Consider the following 15582-nt stretch of genomic DNA (forward strand, 5'->3'; position numbering starts at 1 on the left):
ATATTATTTGTTACTCCCTTCCTGTTTTCTATATGAAGTCATTAACTTTTATATTTACGTTGGACTATTCATCATATTTAAAAAATTATATAGTTATTAATTATTTTGTTATAATATGATTTATTATTACGAGAGCTTTAAATATGACTTATAATTTTGCATATTTGGATAAAATTTTTGAATAAGAAAAATGGTTAATGTAAATATAAAAGTCAACAGCGTCATATAAAAAACATGGAGGGAGTATTAGTTTGTACGTCTCCTAAATTAGGGGAAGTGCTACCAAAACTTTTCTTTATTTTCTTCATTTTTTAATCTCCTGAAATGTTGGTTATCGTTAAGGTCAATCTCAATGAAGGTTTCGTAGAGATGTTATGCACATTAATTAGGTGGCACATCAAAGAATATTTACATGAAACTATAAAGAAAGAAGGAATTAGTTTCATGGTCATAAAACCTTTGGGCACCGTTACCAAGTCCTCGGTAACACAATGAAATTGAAGGGCTTTATGTGTTTCATGCAATCAAACACTCTCTACATGTAATTAAACTTTTAGCAGTAATTAAATGTTTTATTTAGCTTTGAAAATGATACAATAAAACGTTGCACTGTGAGTAGTTGTTTTATGCATCGTTTTAATTAACTGTTTTGAAAACTGTGTAGTAAAACTGAGCATTGAGACTGGTCTAAGGAAGATCAAACTCAATTGCACGGTCTCTTTTTTTTCCCCTTATTTGATATAATTCAATTTCAAGTTTTTGATGTCCGGATCCCCTCGAAGGTTGAACCGAATTTCTCGGTTAGACCAAATGACCACCCCTGTTTCTGCACTACAATCCATGGAGTTAGTTTTTTTTAAGTCAATCCATGGAATTAGTTGGCCCAGTGCACTCTGAAAGCTCCTATGAGCAATTTCTATGTGTTGCTATGTGTTGCCATGTATACCGCTCAGCTCAGAAGCTCGGAAAGTATACTCGTTAATTCACTCTCTTAAAAAGGAAAAATAAGAGGACATTGTCTCCCGGAGGAGGAATAGATCAAGCTGCTAAGCATACATAACACTCCCTCTATATTTTTTTTATATAACATAATTAACTTTTAAATCAATATTTGACTGCTCGTCATATTTAAAATTTATATTCAAATATACAAAATTATAAGGCATACTTAAAGTTTCTATAATAATAAATCATATTATAACAAAATAATTATATAGAAATTTTTAATAAGATAAATGATCAAATGTACATGTAAAAATCAATGACTTCATATGAAATAATATGAAGTGAGTAGTAAGGTACCGTATTGTAGAAGCTAATCTTTAAGATATCTATATCTTGGACACTAATTTATTAGGTCTACATTAACATAGTGGCATTTTGACATACTGGTTTGAGTCCGCTATAGTGCTTCACTGCATGGAACAGTATCGACTTACTTCATCTTTCGGTGCTTAATGTTTGCTGTAAAGTAAAGACGGTATTGCATTCTTCGATTTTACTTCAACGAATTTATTGAGCCTCATTGTTTCGCTGATTTCAACGTGTTGCTTCAACCTGGCGGACACAGGAGACAACGAGCCTGTCGTCTCGCGAGGCGAAGGCATGGACTCGTGGTTCTCATGCCAAATCCACATCCTGACACCCGTCGTAAACATCGCATCAATGGACAGTGTCTTTGGTCATATCTTGTGTGGCATTTGGTCATGTGCATGCATAGCTCTAATCTTACCTTTTTTTTTCCTACGTTTGAACATTCATCTTATTCGAAAAAATTTTATATAAACTTTAAAAAATTAGTCATGTATAAAGTAATATTCATATTTTATCATCTAGTAATAATAAAAATATTAATCTTTCCGTGTTCAACATTTGACCATTCATCTTATTTGAAAAATTTGTAAAAAACTTTAAAAAAATTAGTCATATATAAAGTACTATTCATATTTTATCATCTAGTAATAATAAAAATATTAATCGCAAAAAATTTTTAAATAAGATGAATGATCAAACGTTGGACACGGAAAAACGAAAAATAGGATTATTATGAGACGGAGGTAGTAACTTATAGAGGATTTATTGTACAAGTTGTTTATGTTTATATTCTGTAAACTTACACATAACTCACTGTCTGTGAGTTTGAACATGCCCTAAAATGACTTGCGCCTACCATGGAAATGCATTGAGGATTTAAAACAACTTAGTATGGATTTTTCTATTTCCCTTGACTCCGGGAAAACAAAAGTTTCTTTAGGTAATGATTGCTTCCAGTGATGCTTTATTTATACCTTATGAGAATATAATAAGAGATCGCAGTGAGCACTAGGTGGGACCGTAAGTTGATATGTTAGGCCCACATTTAAGCTTTCTTTTTCATTGGTTCATTCCTCATTCATAGTAAGATAATTACTACACAATCTTGCCGGTAGTCACTACAGGGGCCCAATATTTTTCTGGTCCTGTCTCAACACCTGAGATCTGCCTGGACCATATGCCCCATATGTACCTGCACTCACCGCCGATCGCATAAAGTCTCCACCTTGGTCTGAAGTTCTCTGTGAAACTGAAACCGTTAAATCTACTATACTTTATCACATTACTCTATCGTCACAACGGCGCATCTGAATTTACTTTAGAGTGCTAACTTAGGTTGTGTTCTTTTTTTTATAGACAAATATAAAAGTAAACGATTATCTGGTTTTATAGCTATTTAATGATCTAAATGATGAAATTAACTATTACAAATATGCAATAAACTTTTGTATAGAAAATTGTTGTAAAACATATACTCCCTCCATCCCATAATATAAAGTATTAATTATTTTTTATATAATATAAGACGTGCGCGCAAGCATTATTAACTAGTGCATTTTTTAATATTAAAACATCCACCTACACTACATACATGTATATATACGCTTAGTTAATCTAAATGAGAAGGTGATTATAACTTTATCTTGTTCTTTATGATAATGGTAATTACGTCTTATATTATGGGATGGATAGAGTACTATTTAATAGTATGGAAAACACATACAAGCTAATAAAAGAGTTATGTGCAGACAACTGAGCCTTACTCTCTTTTTTTTCCTGAAACGAATATGAGCAGACAATGTCATCATTCTGGAAGAAAATGGCTGGCACTATTTACCCAACGCTCCGGGTAGACCGAGTTCCTATCCCGGATTCGCAGTTCTGCACGCAGAATCCGCCTCATGTCTGTCTGCTCGCCCATCGCCCGTCGCGCACCGGCAACTTGGGGTTCATGTGAGGCGCGAGACGCGTGCAACGTGCACGCACAGTGTGCTAGCGTGCACGGTGCCCAGCAAGCAGCAGCGCTATCCGGAGCGGGTACAGCCGCTGTCTCGGGAGGGGGAGAAAAAGATTTGAGAGAAAAAAAAAAGGGGGTGCGCGACGCGAGCGTTCGTGCGTGCCGGTGCTTTGCGCGGATGGTTGGGAATCGCCGGCACGAGGCGACGGGACGGCTGATTCGTGCCCGCCCGGCCGCGCGCGCGCGCACGGTGGGGTGGTGTGATGTCGCCTTTTTTTTTTTATCGCTCCTTTGCTGCCGCGGGGCGCACGGGGTCCCCTCTCTAGCCGTGGGAAAAGACCGGCGCTGGATCGCTCACGGGGAAAAGAGAGGCGTCCCGGCCTCGGGCGCAATCATTCGCGTGCAATTTCCCAAAGGGGATGGATGGATGGATGGGCGGCGCCCGGAGCGGTTGAGGTGTGTTGGCTTCTCGAGGTAACCGAAAGGGAGAAAAAAAAGGAGCGGCGGCAAGGTAATACTACTACCGTTTTGCGAGAGTTAACAGAAGAAAGTGCGTGTTTTTTTTTTTGTTGTTGTTTGAAAAAAAGTGCTTCAACGTGCACAAAATGTAAAACTTTAGCTTCAACATGCACAATGTAACACTTCAGTCCGGGTAATTCAGGGTAAGGCGATCGTGTACGAGTAGGAATGGTAGTTGGAGAATGCAGTTATTCAATGCGATCGCCAGGGTAAAGTGAGGGTCCCTCTCCAAGAAAGGGATCAACGATAGAATAAAACAACTTCGGCTGCCTCTGCTCGATCTTGCATTCTTGCTCCATCGGGCCTGAAACATGCATTCTTCGTAATTTATCAGCCAGGAGCTCAGAACAGTATTACGGGCTACACGTGTGGCCTTAATCGATGGGCCGGAAATGATACAGCCGTTTGCGGGCTGTGTATATATGGGACCAGAAACAGTAGTAAGGGTTATGTGTTGCCCACACCAAATGGGCCAGACCGGAAAGCCACTTACGCGTGACTCGTTTTGTTTGTGGAAAAAGTCTATCCGTGGTCCCTGAATTTGAAACCGAGTTTGTTTTTGGTCCTATAACCAGAATACCAGAAATGTGTACCCCTAAACTCATATAATCCGCTCAAAAAAGGTCTCTCGGCAGTATTGACCTATTTTTTGACCGGTTTTGCTGACGTGGCGTCCGGTGGGTCCCACATGTCACATTATTTTAATTTTTCTCTCTCTTTCTCTCCCTTCCTCTCCTCTCTCTCTCTTTTCTTCCTCTCTCTCTCCCGTTCATCTATCTCTCTGCTGGCGAGACAGCTGCCCGCCGGCCAGCGCGACGGCGTCCCTGGTGGCGAGGATGGGCATGGCAAATGCACGCAGCTCGGAATGGGGAGCGTGGTGGAGACGTTGTGCGGGCAGGCGTACGGCGCGCACAAGTAAGACATGCTGGGCATCTACATGCAGCGCTCCACCGTTGCACCTGGTTTACGACATGCTGGGCGGTGGAGACCCAGTTACACCTGCCGGCCTTGCCGTGCAGGAAGCCACTGATGTTGCAGCTATCGCCGCCGCCGCCTGGCTTCGGCTTCAGCTCGGGCTGGTGGCTGCCGCTAGCCACGGATGAGACGCCGCCATTGTCACCGCCGTAGACGACGTGAAGGGACAGTAGCGGCAAGAGCAAGCACGAGCAGTAGTTCCACCTTGGCCGCCATGGCTGGATTGAAGTGAGTGCTGTTGCGAGTGATGGGTGCATTATATAGAACAGCTAGATAGCTAGCTCGAGGAGAAGCAACCGTTCATGGCGTGCTGCTGTGCTCGACTCGTTCGAGCCCATCCATGGACCATGGCGCGCTGTTGTGCGAGGACGAAGATGTTGACCCATCGCCGAGGACAAGCTCGCGGCCACCACCCGGTGCGCATACTGTCGGGCATGCCATTGCACGAGTGGTTCGCGGAGTTGCTCGACGCCGAGGACAACTAGCTGACGGTGAACGGCGCTCGTCGCCGACGAGGATCCGGACGACGAAGCTACGACGACATTTGCCGAGCGGACGAGTAATCCAACCAGCGCCATCGCCGCTCACGCTTAGCTCGGCTAGCCCCTCGCCCCAGCGGTGCCTGTGTACGTGTCCAGCCACCGCCGCCCCACGTGAAGTGAGGAAGGAGAGAGAAGAGCATGGGAGAGAAGAAACAAAAAGAAAATAAGAAAAAAATTAAAGCTACTGACATGTAGAGTCATCTTATGCCACGTTATTTAAAACCGTGCAAAAACAGAGTCAATCCTGTCATAGGACTGAGTTTGCATGGTTTTATTTAGGTGAAGGGTACATATATGTGTATTACGGTTAAAAAACGAAAAACAAACTCGCATGTTAGTTGAGGGATTTTTGGTGGACTTTTCTCTTTCACTTTGTTTGTTGTTAGACAGAACGGAATTATGGTTAGTGTGGCTCGTGAAGACGACTGTGAGGCCCAAATATGTTCTCCCACCGCAAGACCTCCAATGCCGCATCGTACCATCCAGTGTGCTTTTATTTATCTTGGATGTGAATTTTTGCATGTGCTATGTCTGATGAGCTTCATTCCTCTAAACAGGTCGAATTTGTGATCCTTCTAATTCAAATTCCAGAGAAGAAGAGCACACTGGTATAGTTTCTGCAAACCAGAGCTCAAGTGAACTAGCATCGGATAACAAGTAAACATGCTCAGAGTAGTACGTAATTAGTAAATAGTAATAGCGTCCCTTCGTCTGTTCAGAATGAAGATTTAGAAAAACGAAAATTGCTATACCAGCCGTTGTTTCAAACGCACCGTCGCTGGCATGATTTTTTTTTTGCCTGGACGGACAGATGCACTGCCGCTGCTGTCGTTTCATCCTATGATTTTATCGTACTTATGGCACTGCTAAAAAAACATTCCCAACCGCCTGCTGATCTCCACATCAAATTAGGGGACGTTAGAGCAAATATAGCGGATCATCTATTCTATTATCCATTCTAAAAATAGATGAAGTAAAAAAAAAATTCCAATAGATCATTTATCCTATTATCAAAAAAACATAGCATTATCTAGAAACTCTAAATATATATACTCTCTCATCAGTTTATATCTTAACATTCAATTATAAGAGAAAGAGAGTAATAACAACATAAAAAATAACAACATAAAAAGATGTAATTATAAAATATTAATAAAATATATATAAATGATATAATATAAATGTTCGGTTAGAATGGTATGAATAGAAAATTTATTTTAAATGATCATTTAAATAGGATATGAATAATGAAATTTAGGTGAGCCCTTAGAAATACTCTTAAGGTTCATTTGGAACATTCTCTGCTTTTGTTTTCCCAATCACTAACCCAAACATGAACTTTCGGAAGATGGAACGCAGAAACAGTAACAAACATCGCAAGGTAATAAGTATTGGCACCACGGCACAAATCTTTGGGATCACAGACTTCTGACTGCTATACTCACATTACCACTATACATTTATTGTACTTAAGTCTCGTCATTCGACACGACAATCATACGACAGCAAAGTAGATTACAATGTTTCGGAGTTATATGGATTGCTGTTCAAAATACTCCATAGAGCAGGAGACACTGGCGTCACTGAATGGGTTCACAATACTTGTTGGCGCTGGACTCACTAGTTATCACTTTGCATGCTCCTGATCATGTTTAGGATATAAAGGAACAAGTTGAGGATGTCAAGGTAGAGCTCAACTGAGGCCCAAATGTAATCATCATAAGTGTGGCGCTTTATCAAGTTCTCCGTGTCGTAGATGATGAAGCCTGAGAAAACTAAAGCTCCAAGGCCACCAAACAAGGCAACTGATCCAGAACCTAATGGGAAGAACACCTGCAACACAGCATTTCACAGCGAAGTGATTATTATAGCTAATAGTTCAGTGCTGGTAGGATTGCTATTTGGATGAGTACATTGTATCAAACTGAGTATACACTTGCCTGCACAAAGCTTATCACGATAAGTAAAATAAGAGCAGAAAACAGAATAGGTCCAAGATAACCAAATTCTTTCCCCTTCTTTGAAGCCCAGAAAGTATACGCGGTCAAAGAGGCGACTACAGCTGAGGTCAATATTAAAGCCTCAAGCACAATTTTTCCTGCACCACACAAATGATTTTTTTTTTTTGTAAAAAATACAGTTAGCAGTCAAACAAAATCACTAAAACTTGCAAAGAAAAGAAAACCAACCTTGAGTGTTTGCACATGCCACACCAATACTGAAACTCAAGCACAAAGTGAACAGACCCAGGTAAACAAAATTGTGTGGGTGTTTGTGCTGATAATGATACAATGGCACCATCACTGCAAGAAACAACACAATCAGCTGAGAGTTCACAAAAACCATTCCATCTTCTAGAAAACTTATTACTGTCCTCTCCTTAGGCTTTTCTCAAAACTGACATGAAGCAGGTAGTATTTACTCGCAGCACTAACACAAACATGAACAAAAGCAGGGAGCAAAAATTTGACCTACTGATCCAAGATTTGAGACTCTTCTACAATATTTATTTCCATATACTAACCACTTAGGAGATTAAATAAATCTCAGCTATGACAAACACAAAGCAGAAATTTCATGATTGAAAGAAGAAAAATCTGGATATACAAGTGTTCTACAGACAGAGCCCCACCATGCCAACCTCATTAGGCCAATTGACTAACACAAGTACAGGCTGCAAATAAAGCTCCCTTCATATGATGTCAAAGGGAAACAAATAAGACCAAACCAAAATGCATGTAAATCATACTCCCTATTATTTAAGGTCTGATAACAGTTGCAACAACGTTTTCCATTGTTATTTGCATTAACTGGTCACTGGCATTTAATGTAATTCGGTTTGTCATAAACCAGTCCCTAGACACAATCCATAGAGATGCTACCCACTACATAAATCTTTGTGAAATTTTGTATAACTATACAAGAAATCACTTTCATTCGTTTTTAAAACGAGAACATCTACTATCCTCCCAATTTGGAATGCAAGTTGCCATTTGCCCAAGGCATCATAAACTCCTGTTCTGAATCTAATTGGACGTAATTAGATCCTAGATCTAGAGGCCAAAGTCTCAATTATAGAGCAAAAACGTGCAACCTGTAACAATATAATCAAGTAATGCGTAGATTTGTCTAGGTTCAACCAGGTGAACAAACAATCAAACCGGCTGCTAATCAGCACGATGCGTATGGATCAATCAAGGCCTCGTCACAGAATAAAGTCGATCTCATTCAGAGCAACACATCTAAGGTCAGGTCAACCAGGATCAGATGGTGAGGGGGAGGGGGCACGTACGCACGAAGGGGAGGACGGCGAGCACGAGCGCGAGGGTCGGGGAGGAGGAGAGCGTGGCGTTGAGGGTGGGGTGGAGGACGGTGAGCGCGGAGACGGCCGTGGTGAGGAGCAGCTGCGCGGCGAGGATGCCGTACACCTTGCGCACGAACCCCCACCGGAGCGCGCTCTCGCCGCGCGAGATCCCCGGGTACAGCGTCTCCCCGTTGCCGGCCTCCAGGTCCACGGCCGAGGCGTCCACCTTCTCCTTCATCTCCGGCGCCCGGCGGTACCCCGCCGGGGCCAGCGGCTGCATCTCCGCCGCCGCCGACGCCATCGCCTCCAACGCGGGTGGGTGGGTGGGGGATCGCGGGGAGAGAGGAGGTCGGGAGGGGATTTCGGTTGCTGGTGGCCTCGTGGGAGAGAGGAGAGGACGACCCCGTTGTATGTATCGGGAGGGTTGGGGATAGGTGGATGCGGCCAAACTTTCGTTTCTGGTCACTGGCAAGTAGGGCCAATTGGGCAGATCGGTGGGCGCAACACTCAGCCGGAGAGAACGTGACTGTGTGACCCGCTGACACTACTAATCATAACAACGTGCATTCGGAAATCAGAAATCGCATTAGCCCGTTTTACATATTGAATGGACTTATCCTCTCATCCTATGCGATATATATTGCTATCGTTTCATGTAAAAAAGTTCATCAAAGGGATATCCTGGTTGGAGCACAATCTCACTTATCTAAACTTCTAACGAAAACTATAACCATACCATTATAATTTTAAAAAACTCAAGATATATCATCCTGACCCAAACATCATTAACTTATGTAGACCCTACATGACATTGAGATACTAATAACATATCTTAAAACAAGCAAAATTATAATCGTACACTTGCGAATTTTCCAAACTTCAAATGTGGTATAAAACATCAGTGCACATCCATCTCTTGCCACATGGATCTAAACCACACTACTACCAGCATGGGTCTTTCTATATAGTGCTACCTAGGGTCACAACACTGGTAAAATTCTAATATTTAGTTGTTTTATATACATTAATCATATTATATTATTAGATAAAAATAAGAATATTGCATGTGTTATGAAATGTATAGGATCCCCGGTAATTTATGTGTTCGTCGCTGACTACCAGGTTGTGTTACACCAAGGAATCTCTAACAATAAAGTACTATGATACTTGTTAATCTAGGCTCCCATCGATGAATCTTTTAGAAAATACAAGGCCAAATCACATTTTTATAAGTAAAACTTCTATATACATACATGCCCACGATGACTCAAAATTAAAAGTTATAAACAAACCACGATAAAAAAATAATCAAGTTCAGAATTAAGTTTTAAAATTCAAACTTTGTATTATAAGTAGATAACTGTGAATCAATGGGAACCCTAATGTGTCACTGGGATAGAGTCACTAGTACTCTGTTACTGGTCATTTAAGTTTTGTTTAAGTTAAAAACCTTTCAAAATAACTAAATTAAGATAAAAATGTAGCAATACTTTTAACAAAGAAAATATATACAATATTAAAATTATATTCAATTATGAATTTAATTAAATTGATTTAGTATTATAGATGTTAGCAAAACTTCAAACTTGATGGTAGGATAAAGTAAAAGTTACCTCCAATGTCTTTAATTTGATACGATTAACTTTTGGATCGTATTATTTAAAAATTAAATAATCATTTGCTATTTTGATGTGACTTATCTATTAATGAATGTATTCTATCATAACTTATAATTTTACAAACTTCTATAAAGATTTTAAATAAGATAAATGGTCAATATAAAAGTTCTATTTTTTTCCAAAAACATCACATCGAATCATTGGTCATCGAAATGAAGCATTAAATATATATGAATTACATAGTTATGGGTGTAATCGTGAGACGAATCTTTTGAGCCTAATTAGGACGTGATTAGCCATAAGTGCTAAAGTAACCAACATGTGCTAATGATAGATTAATTAGACTTAAGATTCGTCTCGCTGTTTTCAGGCGGAATCTGAAATTTGTTTTATAATTAGGCTACGTTTAATATTTCAAATATGTTTCAAAGATTTGATATGATGTTTTTAAAAAAGTTCTTCCAAACTAAACAATGTCTTAATGTTTTTAAACGAAAAAACACTGGGAGAGGTAAGAATCTAGACTCTGGGACTTGGGAGATGATGCTGTTGCAGCTGAATTGGTCGAGGCCTCGAGGGTAGACTTCAAAGGTCAAAGGACGATAACAAATGCAAAATGTCTTGTACAGCAGCCGTCTAGTGGTGCGACATTGTGGTTCCCGTACTGTATGACTAAATGGCCGATCAACGTCGATCCAATTCAAAGCAATTAGGCCGATTATTTTTCTTCGATTGTGTCCAGGTCACCATACGTGGAATTGGTAAACACGAGAAAATACGTGGTGCTCGAATTGGTGAAGAATCTGATTTGTTTTTTTTTCTATTTGTTTCGTGTTATACATCATTTGTACCAACAAATGTTAAGCATAAGTAAAAATTTGAATTTTAGTATTTTACTTTTAGAGTTGATTTAGGATTTTTTTATCATTTACAACATTTACTTTTAGATCACCAAAAACACATAAAAAATATCCATAGATTATTTTTTTAATTGCTAATAAGTTGCTTTGATTATAATAACTATAAGGAAACCGATGTTGCTGGTTGAGCTTGTCATAAGCTAAACATCTGCATATTTGTCCAAAATTTAGCAAAATACACTAACATCACAATACCAAACTAGTTTTATTAAATCCATAATTAAAAATATTTTATAACATTTTTATTTTGTAAAAATGTTGTTGTATTTTAATAAAATTTAATTCAATATAAATATGCTTGAATTAGAGTAATAAACCTAAAGTGAGAAACCGATGGAGTAGAAGACTTGGTTATACTACAGACTGTAGTGTATGGTCAAACGACTGAATCAAGAACGTCCTTCAAGTCGAGACTGTCTTAACACGACTTGTTTGGGCTATCGCCGGTCAATTTTAATATTTAAAACCTAACTTTACAAATTCTTTTTTTACACAGCATTGACCACTACATATATAATTGTAAAATCTTATCGTAAATTTATCTATAAGTCATGTGGTTTTAGCTTATAAGCCACACACCGAGAAAACATATTCCTAACGCCTACAAGATGCAGTCTCATATCATGGTCCTCGGTATGCTGGGGAAACACATTGGACGTTATCGAAACACACCCAAAATCTACCAGTTGTACTAGTAATGGTAAGATGCAAAATAAAAATTAACCACATACATGCCTAAGTGCCTTCATTCAAAAAATATTGACTTTACACATAGTAATCAAGCTTGGTAAGAAGCCACCATGTCAAGTTATCCTAGTGAAAGAACACATAGCCAAGTTATGTTGTCTAAAGTTTAAGCATTTAAGTGAACCCTCGAAACTGGAATGAAGCGTTGCAAGCAATTATTTCAATGAAGCGATCAAATTCAGTTAATGACTCTTGTATATGGTTATAGCAGCAGAAATCTTCCTTGGAAACATGTTTATTTTGAATTACCATTGACGCGTTCTATATAATATCCGCTCTATTTTATATTGTATCCGTTTTATGCTATAAAACTTTTTAGCATACTGTAGATTCATTATTTGATCAGTGTATATGATTATGTATAGATATATTAGTATTTATAAATATAATTAAATTTAAAAATATATATTGTGAAACTAAGTAACTGAGGAAGTAATAACTAAGTGACAAATGAGTTTGTTTATACTTTTTAAGTACTCCCACCGCAAAGTTGCACTTGCCCACCCACATGGCGAATTTTTTGAAATTTTGAATTTATTTATTAAATAATTTATAAATTTAATTTTTCATTTAAAAAAATCACAGATCTAACCTCATGCCACCCTCTAGGAGGATAGAAAGCATACGTGGCAAACGGTCGTCCGTCCGCGAGAAACGGCTACAAACGGTGCCCCGGACGATTTTGCGTTTAGCCCTTTTTGCTCTCTGTAAGGGCAAAAAGGGGGAAAATAAAAAATGTGCAGCCCAGCCAAGATATGAGGGAGGAGGATGGCGATTTTGCAAAAAAACCGAGGGTGGAAAGAGGCTAAACATAAAATCATCAGGGCCGCCGTTTGCGTCTATTCCTCGTACCCCGGCGGTCGTTTTCCATGTAGGCTTTCCGCCCTTCTAGAAGGCGGTAGAAGTTAGATCTATGATTTTTTGAAATACAAAATCAAATTTATAAATTATTTAAAAAATAAAATCAAAAATTCAAAAAATACCCCGCTTAGCCACATCCGCAAATCTCCCTCGGCCCAATATCTCCCTCGTGGACTAAAAACCGTGCACACAGTTGCACCTGCACAACCCACGCCCGCAGATCTCCCTCGGCCCAAACAGAACGACACGAAAGCTGACCCAGAAACCCGCGCGGGCCACCGCCACCGCCACCGCCAACGCCGCGGCGGCTCCCGCAGAATCGATCGGGTCGCATCCTCGCAGCGCTCGCACGTTGGAACTTACCCCCAAGTTGCTGGTTTTCTTACCCCTCCTCCAAGAAGGCGGCCGGACGCCCACAGGTCAGATCCGATCCCATCGCGCCCTTCAAAAGGCCACCCTCCCCACTCCTCCTCCTCGCTCATTCCCCCCACAGCCGCCGCCGCCGCCTCCTCATCATCATCTCCTTTCCACGCCGATCTCCGTCCGCAGACATGTCGGCCTACTGCGGCAAATACAAGGGTACGATCCGTCTGCTGTTCGTCCTTCCCTCCTCCACTCTACATCTGTTCGTTCGTTCTTGTTTTGTTTCTGTTGTTGTTTAGATCTACTAGCCCCGGTTGATATGATCTGGGACTGTTGTTTAGATCTGGTTCCGGTTGATAGGATCCGGGAGGGAGTTTGTTGGATCTGTTCGGGAACCGTAAATTGGTGTTGGTGTTTTTCTCTCGTTCGTGTGTGATACGTCGTGTTCCATCGAGGAAACATTTCGTTGTGGGTAAAAGATTGATTATATGTTGACATGTTGGTTTAGTTTATACGTAATGATTCTTTAGTGAAAAATCTGCGAATGCATTTTATCTTAAGTTAAGATTGACGCTGCGTTTGTCTACCATCTTTGTTCATCTGGTACAGATCCATTCGCTAGTGACGAATTGTAGTGTAGATAAGGTTATTCGAAGAAAATAGACATTCTATATTGATGTGATCATCTTGTCTTAAAAATATATTGATCTGTTCTTGGGTGGATTGGATTAATTAAGAATTGGGCATAGGGTTTGCTGGACGACCGTGATATATCAATAATTAAGTCGATGAGGACATGTAATTGATTTTTGCTAAAAATATGTGTTTGCCATCTTGCAGACGAGCTCATCAAGAACGCTGCCTACATTGGCACTCCCGGCAAGGGTATCCTTGCTGCGGACGAGTCCACCGGCACCATCGGCAAGCGCTTCGCCAGCATCAATGTGGAGAACGTTGAGGAGAACCGCCGTGCCCTCCGTGAGCTCCTCTTCTGCACTCCCGGTGCCCTCCAGTACCTCAGCGGCGTGATCCTCTTCGAGGAGACCCTGTACCAGAAGACCAAGGATGGCAAGCCCTTCGTCGATGTCCTCAAGGAGGGCGGTGTCCTCCCCGGCATCAAGGTGGACAAGGGCACCATCGAGGTCGCCGGCACCGAGAAGGAGACCACCACCCAGGGCCACGACGACCTTGGCAAGCGGTGCGCCAAGTACTACGAGGCCGGCGCCCGCTTCGCCAAGTGGCGCGCGGTCCTCAAGATCGGCCCCAACGAGCCGTCGCAGCTCGCCATCGATCTCAACGCGCAGGGCCTCGCTCGCTATGCCATCATCTGCCAGGAGAACGGGCTCGTGCCGATCGTCGAGCCCGAGATCCTCGTCGATGGCCCTCACGACATTGACCGCTGCGCCTATGTCTCCGAGGTGGTCCTCGCCGCGTGCTACAAGGCGCTGAACGAGCACCACGTCCTCCTCGAGGGTACCCTCCTGAAGCCCAACATGGTCACCCCAGGCTCCGACTCCAAGAAGGTGGCGCCGGAGGTCATCGCCGAGTACACCGTCTGCACCCTCCAGAGGACCGTCCCTGCCGCCGTGCCGGCCATCGTTTTCCTGTCCGGTGGACAGAGCGAGGAGGAGGCAACTCTGAACCTCAACGCCATGAACAAGCTCAGCACCAAGAAGCCGTGGTCCCTGTCCTTCTCCTTCGGCCGCGCCCTCCAGCAGAGCACGCTCAAGGCCTGGGCTGGCAAGACGGAGAACGTCGAGAGCGCCAGGAAGGCCTTCCTTGTCAGGTGCAAGGCCAACTCCGAGGCCACCCTCGGTACATACAAGGGCGATGCTGTCCTCGGCGAGGGCGCCTCCGAGAGCCTTCACGTCAAGGACTACAAGTACTGATTGATATATGCTTCAGGTGGTGGTGAGCAGGCTGTGGTTAGCGTGGTTGGACGTTTTGCGGCTGTTGCTTAGTTCGGTTTTGATGTCTAGAGCGCAATCTATGGTTATCTTGATGTCTTGTCTTAATAATGTGGAACCTTGATTTTTAATACATTTGAGAAATATCAATTGCCTGAGAATTTGTATTACATTTGTGTTGTGATCGGCTGGTTTGCGCTGTGATTGGTTATTTATATCGAATGGTATTAGGACATATTTAATGATAAAGTCTACTTATATTTCAAGTTACATCAGTAAAAAAAATTATACGAAGAACATCTCTCAAGTTACTCTCTATACTTATATAGACTAATTAATACCACAGCAATGAGAGCATTTTTTATATGCCCTTAACGTGTCACGGATAGCATGTCTTTGTTCTGTTCTGCTCTGGTCCCCTAGTCGGCAGTCACAATACTCTTTTTTGACCTTTCAGCGAAGCTTTAAATTTTACTATAAATACTTCATTTTAAAATTTAGTACGTATTTGGCTTTTCTGACTGCATATTACTATGAGAATATAATTTTTATAA

General features: G+C 41.4%; 2 protein-coding genes across 2 annotated transcripts; one reads left to right on the plus strand and one right to left on the minus strand.

Moving 5' to 3' along the window:
* Nucleotides 1-6670: 6670 nt before the first annotated feature.
* Nucleotides 6671-8982, minus strand: LOC102721550 (BI1-like protein). The gene is made up of 4 exons (XM_006654313.3): nt 8600-8982; nt 7497-7610; nt 7248-7405; nt 6671-7140 (listed from the first exon to the last, which is right to left on the minus strand). Exons 1-4 carry the CDS (start codon nt 8910-8912, stop codon nt 6928-6930), a joined length of 798 nt encoding a protein of 265 aa, XP_006654376.2. The 5' UTR covers nt 8913-8982; the 3' UTR covers nt 6671-6927.
* Nucleotides 8983-13166: 4184 nt separating this feature from the next.
* LOC102721837 (fructose-bisphosphate aldolase 1, cytoplasmic) lies at nt 13167-15189 on the plus strand. The gene is made up of 2 exons (XM_006654314.3): nt 13167-13337; nt 13962-15189. Exons 1-2 carry the CDS (start codon nt 13310-13312, stop codon nt 15008-15010), a joined length of 1077 nt encoding a protein of 358 aa, XP_006654377.2. The 5' UTR covers nt 13167-13309; the 3' UTR covers nt 15011-15189.
* The last annotated feature ends 393 nt before the right edge of the window (nt 15190-15582 follow it).

This window comes from Oryza brachyantha, chromosome 5 (assembly GCF_000231095.2).
Source record: "Oryza brachyantha chromosome 5, ObraRS2, whole genome shotgun sequence".
Classification (NCBI taxonomy): domain Eukaryota; kingdom Viridiplantae; phylum Streptophyta; class Magnoliopsida; order Poales; family Poaceae; genus Oryza; species Oryza brachyantha.

What these genes read in the sequence shown, in the direction of transcription:
- LOC102721550 (XM_006654313.3), bottom strand. Translation starts at nt 8,912, where the DNA reads ATGGCGTCGGCGGCGGCGGAGATGCAGCCGCTGGCCCCGGCGGGGTAC. An exon ending in GGCATGTGCAAACACTCAAG is followed by an intron (nt 7,406 to 7,496) that starts GTTGGTTTTCTT and finishes TGTGTGGTGCAG; the next exon opens with GAAAAATTGTGCTTGAGGCT. An exon ending in TCGTGATAAGCTTTGTGCAG is followed by an intron (nt 7,141 to 7,247) that starts GCAAGTGTATAC and finishes GCTGTGTTGCAG; the next exon opens with GTGTTCTTCCCATTAGGTTC.
- LOC102721837 (XM_006654314.3), top strand. Translation starts at nt 13,310, where the DNA reads ATGTCGGCCTACTGCGGCAAATACAAGG. An exon ending in CTACTGCGGCAAATACAAGG is followed by an intron (nt 13,338 to 13,961) that starts GTACGATCCGTC and finishes GCCATCTTGCAG; the next exon opens with ACGAGCTCATCAAGAACGCT.